At 42.5% G+C, this 8,581-nt stretch overlaps 1 protein-coding gene across 1 annotated transcript; it reads right to left on the reverse strand.

Annotated features, from left to right (window-relative positions):
* Positions 1-374: 374 nt before the first annotated feature.
* On the reverse strand, positions 375-8,245 carry LOC108373806 (uncharacterized). The gene is made up of 2 exons (XM_017629757.1): positions 8,086-8,245; positions 375-697 (listed from the first exon to the last, which is right to left on the reverse strand). Exons 1-2 carry the CDS (start codon positions 8,155-8,157, stop codon positions 434-436), a joined length of 336 nt encoding a protein of 111 aa, XP_017485246.1. The 5' UTR covers positions 8,158-8,245; the 3' UTR covers positions 375-433.
* Between the last annotated feature and the right edge of the window lie 336 nt (positions 8,246-8,581).

Below are 8,581 nucleotides of genomic sequence, written 5' to 3' on the forward strand. Positions count from 1 at the left end.
AGCTGGAATTTAGCTACCACTAAAAATGTTTCGCGGCAACACTGCTCACCACACGCCAATAAGCTACAGCTGCCAACGCTTCCTCACTCGCGTCAGAGAAAATGTGTAACTCTGCGGGAATACTTTCGAAGTCGCGCACGTAGCAACGCGGAATTCGAAATTGCTCAACCTTCGGCAATTCGTTAAGCCACGTTTTCCATTTGTGATAGATATGATTCGGCAATGGATGGTCCCATTCTATACCAGCTCTCCACACTTCCTGCATCAAAACTTTCGCACTTACCATAAAGTTCACCAGGAAGCCGAATGGATCGAAGATCGACATGTTAAGGCTCAGCATCTCAGTTTTAGTAGGCCTCCTTACATTCATGACGATTTCTGGTGGGACTTTATGTAGTCGCAAGATGTATGCAAAAACATCTGGTTTTGAAAATCAGTGCATGCCTAATATTCTATCCGCTTCTTTTTCAATGCACACATCACCTGCAGTGCTTGCAGAGCTCCCACATGCTGTTTTTAATTTTTCCGAATTAGAAATTATGTTTCGTAACACGAAACCGCCAGTTCGATGAATTCGAATAACTTCCGGTACTACTATTAGAGCCTCTTTCTCTGTTTGAAAACAATCGACGTAGTCGTCCACATAGTGCCCTTCAGTGATAGCGTGCACGACACGTGGGCTCACTGCCGCAAATTTCTTTTCGCCACGATAGCAACTTTTGTATCGTGGGGGAGTTGGGGTTTAAAGAAAAGACTTAAAAAAGAATTAAAAAATATTCAACAATTCAATTTATTGGGTTAAAAAGTTCAGGTTTTTATTGTAGTTACAGCACAGGAAGCGAAGGTTTTTACTCGGGCAGCGGTCGCGAAATGATGATGAAAACGATTCGGCTTTCCCTCGCTCTTAATTTCGGTGGCAAAGAATTGAGGCATTTTAGAGGCCAATGAGGTTGCCACAGTCCTCATCATGACTATGCCGGCCCCCCTGCACCGGTGCAACGTGGTGCAAGTGTTGCTGTAGATCGTGGAGTGACGATACCGCCGCATTGACCAGGTGATGCAACTGTTGCCGGCGTTTGTTGACGCGGCCGTTGCGAATTAGAGGCCCTTTCCGTTGACGAGTGGATTGATCTCGCTTGGAGGTTTGCCGCGGATCATCATGGCGATTAGTAGATTGACTTGCATCGGGGTTTGGCTTTCGTTGACGGCAACGACACAGCCGGGATTGCACGCCTCGACGGTGCTGCGTAGTGGGGGGTTGCGCCGATTTTACAGTCACTTTGCTGGCGAGGCGTTGAGGCTTATTTTCATCATTGGGGCGGTGAAGAAGCGTGTGGTGTGCGAGCTTACAAATGCGGCAACTATGTCGAGACGAGCACGAACCGGTTTGGTGAGATCTGGCAAGACAGTTCATGCAATATTTGTGAGTTCTAATTGCTTCGATTCTTTCGGGGACATCCATCTTCCGAAAACTGGCACATGCTTGTAGGGGGTGAAATCGGCAACAAATCTGACACTGATATATATCGGGTGATCTGAAAGACACAAACAAGTGGATTAGAAATAAGACAATGCAGGGTGTAAGCGCGACATGTCTAGTTTCTAGTGTTGCTTTTAAAGTTAAGTAGGGTGAGATAGGGGTTATTGAGGATCGGAGTTAGTCTGGGACCGTTCTGTGGGGAGAACACATAGTTTCACGATTGGTCGGGTATAGATGCCAGTTTGAGTTTTAACATCTGCCACTCGGATGTGGTTGTCGGCGCCCCTGTGGAGTTTGAGTACTCTTCCTAGGCGCCACTCTTTGGAGGGCAATAAGTCGCCTTTGATGAAAACGAGCTCGCCTTCTTCCAGATCCTTTTGAGGGTATTTCCACTTGTGGCGCTTATGCAGATCTTGCAAATATTCAGTCTTCCATCGTCGGCTAAACTCTTGATGGAGCACCTTTAGTTTTTGCCAGCGGTTACTAAGCGTCATTTGTTCCGCGGGTGGCTCGGGTATTGCCATCAGAGCGCCTCCTCGAAGGAAATGCCCAGGGGTGAGAACCAGAAGATCACTCGGATCTTCAGACATCGGAGTTAGGGGCCTGGAGTTTAATACAGCCTCAATGCGGAGCAATAATGTCGTAAGCTCTTCAAAGGTGAACTTGTGGGTGCCGGCAACTTTGGTGAGATGAGTTTTAAAGCTTTTTACCGCGGACTCCCACAAGCCACCCATGTGAGGAGCCTGGGGGGTATGAATTGCCATTCTACACCTTGGGTATTAAATTTTGCTACGACTGTTGCGGCCACTTGTTTCATGAAGGCATCGAGGTCTTTGTTTAAGGCACGTTGTGCTCCGACAAAGGTTTTGCCATTATCGGACATGATTTTTGAGGGCAATCCTTGACGACCCACGAACCTTGCGAAAGCAGCGAGAAATGATTGGGTGGTCAAGTCAGAGCAGACTTCTAAGGGTATTGCCTTTGTGGAGAAACAAACAAAGACACATATGTACGCCTTGTGATAAGCGGCATTTCGAGTTAATCCGCTTTTTACGAGAATAGGTCCCGCAAAGTCTACTCCAGTTGTATTAAAGGGAAGGGATAATTTTACCCTTTCTGGAGGAAGTGCGGCCATGATTTGAGAGCAGGTCTTTTGTTTGTAGATTGTGCACGTTTTGCAATGAAATATACAATTTTTATGCGAGGTTTCAACCGTGGAATAAAGAATTCTTCCTGTACCATGCGTATCATAAGTGATTTTTCAGCATGTAGCAAAGCTGCGTGGAGAAATTGCAAGTATAGTTCACAACATCGTGATTCTCCAGGAAGTATAATGGGGTGTCTTTCATTATAGCTTAGAGTAGGGTGCGGTAATCTTCCATTTACTCTCATAAGGCCTTTTTTATCAATGAATGGGCTTAAAGAAAGAAAACTACTTTTCTTGCTAATGGGTTGAGAGGTCGTTAATTGGGAATATTCATCTTTAAAGTAACGACGCTGGGCTAGGAGTATTAATCGCGTTTTTGTAGAATTTACTTCATCTTGCGTCAAGGAGCCGGTCTTATAAGACGTGTTTCTGCATCTTTCGACGAAGCGCAATGCATACGTAAGGACCCGTGAAGCCTTTGAAAATGAGGAAAATGTGTCCATAATATCTTCCTTTTCAGACATATGAAAAGCCTTGATTATTCTCTGTTCAGGGGCTGGAGTTTTCGTAGGTTCGGATCGCGGCCAACGACTAGGCGATTCGCAAATCCATTCGGGACCGTGCCACCATAGGGATTGAGTGGTTATGTCTTGAGGCCTGCGTCCACGAGTACCTAGGTCAGCGGGGTTGTGGTTACTGCTTACATGTCGCCATACAGAGTTTCCTACATTTTTTAAGATTTGGGATGTACGATTCGCGACGTAAGTCTTCCAGACGTAAGGTGGTTTCTCCAACCAAGCGAGTACAATTGAAGAGTCGCACCACAAATATACTCTTGCCTTTTGTAACGAGCGTTGCGAACTGGTTTGTGCTATGAGTTTCGATAGGAGGACAGCTCCGCAAAGTGCTAAGCGTGGAAGGCTGACTGTATGAAGCGGGGCGACCTTACTTTTTCAACAAAAAGTCGGCAAGTTGGTGGGGTTTCTTCATCTTGACAACGAATGTAAAGACATGAGCAATAAGCTTGCTGGGACGCATCGCAAAATCCATGAATTTGGACAGTGTACGTAGGAGAAAACCCAATCCATCGGGGTATTTTGATGGATTCTACTGAGCGAAGATTTTCTATGATTCTGATCCACGTGTGTAGCGAGTTGGGCTTAGCGCATTCGTCCCAATCTGTTCCCTCTTTCCAAAGAGTTTGCAGGAAGATTTTCGCTCTTATCATTATAGGCGAAAGCCATCCTGCCGGGTCAAACAGTTTAGCAACTGAAGAGAGTATTTGGCGTTTGGTTGCCGAGTGTGGAGTTTGGGGTGGAATAAATGTATATGAAAATGAATCAGATACTGCGTTCCACTGAATACCTAGAGTTTTTATTGTACTCCGGTCTTCCAGTTTTTAGAAGTTTGAGTCTAAGAGATTGGTGCTGGGTATTTCATCGAATATTTTGGAATTATTGGCTGTTATCTTCTTGAATGGAAAGCCAGCCGAGTTTATTGCTTTAATTAGTTGAGACAATGAATTTTTTGCAGTTTCTAAATTATGCCCGCCGGAAAACACATCGTCTACGTATGTTTCCTGTTTAAGCACTTTTCCACACATTGGGAACTTGTGTTCAGAATCTTCGGCCAATTGGTGAAGAGTCCTGATGGCCAAGTATGGGGCACAATTTACACCGAATGTCACTGTTTTCAGCTTGTAATCTCTTATTGGGTGTTCAGGTGTTTTTCGATAAACGATCCTCTGAAAATCTTGATCGTTTTCGTGGACCAGTATTTGGCGGTACATTTTTTCAATGTCGCCGTTGAATACGAACTGGTAGAGTCTCCAATTGAGGATTAGAAATGTTAAATCAGTTTGGAGAGTGGGTCCTGTATAGAGAACATCATTTAAGGAATTACCAGAGTTTGAAGATTTAGAAGCGTTAAAAACTACTCTCACTTTTGTTGTTCTACTCTCAGGGCGAAGAACCGCGTGATGGGGCAGGTAAAATGAAAAATATTTTCCGCTTCTTATAACTTCATGAGGTGTGGTGGGTTCCATGTGATTTAGAGTAAGGTATTCTTCTAAAACATCTGAGTACGTTTCTCTAATATCAGGTTTTTTGGCGAGACTCCGTTCAATACTTAAAAATTGGCTTATGGTTGAGAATCGGGAATGTCCAAGGGCGAGAGATTCCGGAAAGTCTTTTTTAAAAGGTAGTCGCACTTCGTATCGACCATCTGCTCTTCTAATTGTGGTGTTCTGGTATAGAGTTTCGCATATTTGGTCTTCTTCCGAGGGTTGAGCAGGGTCCACAAAGTCTTCTTGCTCCCAAAATCTTTTGAGCAGGTCGCATAATGAGTCGTCGGGTGTTGGTTCGACTCGGGTGGAGAATGCTGAGACTTGCGCTTGAACTGGGCTACTTAAAATCCATACGAAGATGGTATTTTGTGCCAACAAGCTATCGGAAACATTTTTAACGCCTCACAGAAATATTTTCGGGGTTAAATCACTGCCTATCACCAAGTCTATTTTACCTGGAGTAAAACATAAGGGATCGGCAAGATCTAGCGAGGCGAATTGTGTCCAGTCAACATCCTTTACTGTGAATGCTGGTAGAAATTGGGTGAGTTGGGGTAGAACAATAGCATTTGTTTCTACTTTAATATTTGTGTCCGTTGTGCATAGGGTTATTGGGCAAATTTGGGTAGAATTCTGTACGATTCTACCACCCATACCGGAAATCTTGTAGTGAGCTTTTTTTGTTGGGAGTTTCAGCAAATTTTTCACTCTTGAGGAGATAAACGTTTTTTCTGAACCTGGGTCTATTAATGCCCTCACCTTATAAATGTCACCTAAGTGAAAAATTGGAACTGTAGCGGTTGGGAGTAGTATTTTTCCTTTACTACTTGTGTGATGCGATTGAATGGATTCCTGCTCTTGCTGCCTAGCCCCGATTGAAGAGGTTGGGAGTTCATCGGGTTCCGTACTTCCTGGTGCTTCTTCTGTGGGCCTAGCTGTAGTCGTGTGCACTGTAGATTTTTTGGGTATTGAGTTTGAGTTTGAGTTTTGAGGGTTAAAATGTAACATCGAATGATGGGATTTTTGACAGTATACACGCCTAAAGCTACTTCCACATTCTCTAGCTATGTGGGAAAATGCTAGGCAATTTTGACAGTATCCATTTTCTTTCCCAAATTTCAATCTTTCTTGGACTGATATTGCTTTAAATTTTGGGCATGGTTTAAGTGGGTGTGCGGGTGAGACACTACATAATTTGCAGGAGTTTACATATTTCTGATCATTATGGTATGTACGAGTTTTGTTTGGGTTCGGGTTTGAGTTAAAACTTTGAGTTTTCGTTGAGTTAAATGAGGGTTGAAATTTCTGAAAACTTTGCTTTAAGTTTGTATTTTGAGTTTGCTTGGGTTTTTGGCGTCGGTGAGCATTTAACCTTTCCACTACTTCGTAGCGAGTGGTTAAAAATGCATCCATTTCGGACCAGAGTGGAAGGTCTTTTCTTGAAGAAAGAGACTGTTCCCAAAGAGCTAATGTCTCTTCGGGGAGTTTCGAGGTGCATATGTGTATTAGTATTGGGTCCCAGTTGGTTACAGACACGCCTTCCGATTTTAATATTGAGAGACAGTTATTAATATTCGTCTGTAATTTCTGAAGAGATTGGCTATTTTCGCTATAAACTGGGTTCAAGTTAAGAAGAGTTTTAAGCTGGTTAGCAACAAGTATTCGACGATTTTCATATCGTGACCTTAGAGCTTCCCATGCGAGTTCGAAGCTTTCATCGCTGAGTGGGTACTGTTTGACAATGATACCAGCTTGGCCCTTTGTTTTATATCGTAAGTGATATAACTTTTGGGAATTAACTTCGGGTGCCTTATGTATACCGCCGTAAACATATCTTTAAAGGCTGGCCACTCTTCATATCCACCATAAAAGTCCTGAGTATCGCATGGTGGAACTTGTAAAAATACTCCAGAAGATACCGAGTTTCTGCAGTTGCCGGGTTTAGTGTGCTAGAGACTGTGGCTTTGGGCTTAAAGAGTTCCAGAGCTTCCGTCATCTGAGCTTTATAGTTTTGGTAACTATCACTACATTTTGAGTATTTTTGCTCAACTGATTCACTAACATTTGAGTATGAGTCTGAGAGAAACATGGCCTGGTATGTTTCTAATACCATTTGCCAGTTTTGGTCGAGTTGCACAATTTTTACATTTAAAAGAGCTTCTGTTTGGTCTAAAACAAGGGAGGGTGACCATTTGGAGCAAAACATCTCCAATCTATTTGTTTCAAATATAAATTTTTTCAACTCTTTATCCGACCTCGATTTGGAACTATCACGCTTCTTAGTGTTTGAAGACTTCGGATCAGGTTCGAGAAATTCTTGATCTGACCCCATTATTCCAATTATAGGGTTGAGTTTCAAAGCTTTAGGGTTATTGGGTAATGAGCTAAGTAAAAGAGACGTTCCAAAATATGTATTAACGTATGCAATCTATATATATATATTATTGCAAGTGTAAGACAAATTTTTTTTTTTTTTTGGGGGTTAACAATTTTTTTTTTTTGCCGCAGTGTGTTAGCACCTTAATATTTTTTAGTCGGTTTATATATATGATAGCATAAGAGACAATAACGGTGTGTCCAGAGTGTACACTATGTAAGTTTTGAATTATACCTTTTATCTTTACTTCAGTGACCGCTCTATAAACTCGGTGTAACTTTTTGTAACTATTTACGAATAGATTTATTTAAAAATCGACAGATAAATATGTATTTAAAATATGAACAGGGTACTAACGCAAGTTGTGTAGCTCACTATGTACGTGGCTTAAGTTTAAGCGTTCGTATGTGTATGTGGGAGTATGAAAATTAATTTTGAGCGGGTTATTAGTGATAGTGAGTAAAAGAGAGTGGGAATCTATTTGAGTTAGCGCGAACTTTTGCTGCTTTTGCATATAAATGTACATATACATTAGGGCGGGTCGATTTAAAAATCGCTCATTGCTCTGTGAAAATCGTATTCTAGGTATCAAAATAAGAAACTTTGCCGAAGGAACCATACCTCTAAAACGAATTCTGATGTCCCCCAATTTGGGTCGAACTTTTGGGTAGGGGCAAATTTTGAAAAATCCCACTTTGACCCATTTAGAGTGCTCCAATCGAGTCCAAATGTATGACCGACCCCCACTAACTTTGGACGGCCGATCCACCCATGCCAGTGGCACACCCCCTGGAACTCCCCTGGGGCGTTCCCCATACAATCATTTCAAAAAATCACCATTTTTGGCCTTTAAATGAAAAAATCAGCTAAATGGCTATGTTTTAGGTTTTTACTCGGGCAGCGGTCGCGAAATGATGATGAAAACGATTCGGCTTTCCCTCGCTCTTAATTTCGGTGGCAAAGAATTGAGGCATTTTAGAGGTCAATGAGGTTGCCACAGTCCTCATCATGACCACCTTGGCATTAACGTTTTTTACGCACTGCGCTATCGTGGGTGAACAAGTAGCTCCGAAAATCATTCGCTCCATCCTGAAGATTTCCACCGGCTTAGATGGGTCTCCATTTCTCCAGAGGAACCGCTGGCTGTCTTTATCTTCGTCAGCTATTACAATTTGATGAAACATCTCTTTAATGTCTCCAGAGACTGCGATTGGAGCTTGCATGAACTTAATGAGTATCGAAATCGGTGATTTGTTAATGTCGGGTCCTGACAGAAGGGCTTTGTTAAGTGACATTCCTTGCACTTCTGCGGCCGCATCAAAAACTATTCGTATTCCTTTCTAATTCAGGTTTCTCACACCAAAATGCGGCAAATAAAATGTTATTTCGGTAACTTGCTGGATTTCGGCGGATGTTAATTTTTTTGCATAGCCCTTTTTCAAATAATCATTAATTTTGGCTCGATAGTCTACCGAATACTCTTTGTCTCTAGCCATCTTTTTCTAAACACTT

Source organism: Rhagoletis zephyria, unplaced genomic scaffold (assembly GCF_001687245.7).
Source record: "Rhagoletis zephyria isolate East Lansing unplaced genomic scaffold, Rhagoletis_zephyria_1.1 Rzeph_scaffold_07052, whole genome shotgun sequence".
In the NCBI taxonomy this organism is placed as follows: domain Eukaryota; kingdom Metazoa; phylum Arthropoda; class Insecta; order Diptera; family Tephritidae; genus Rhagoletis; species Rhagoletis zephyria.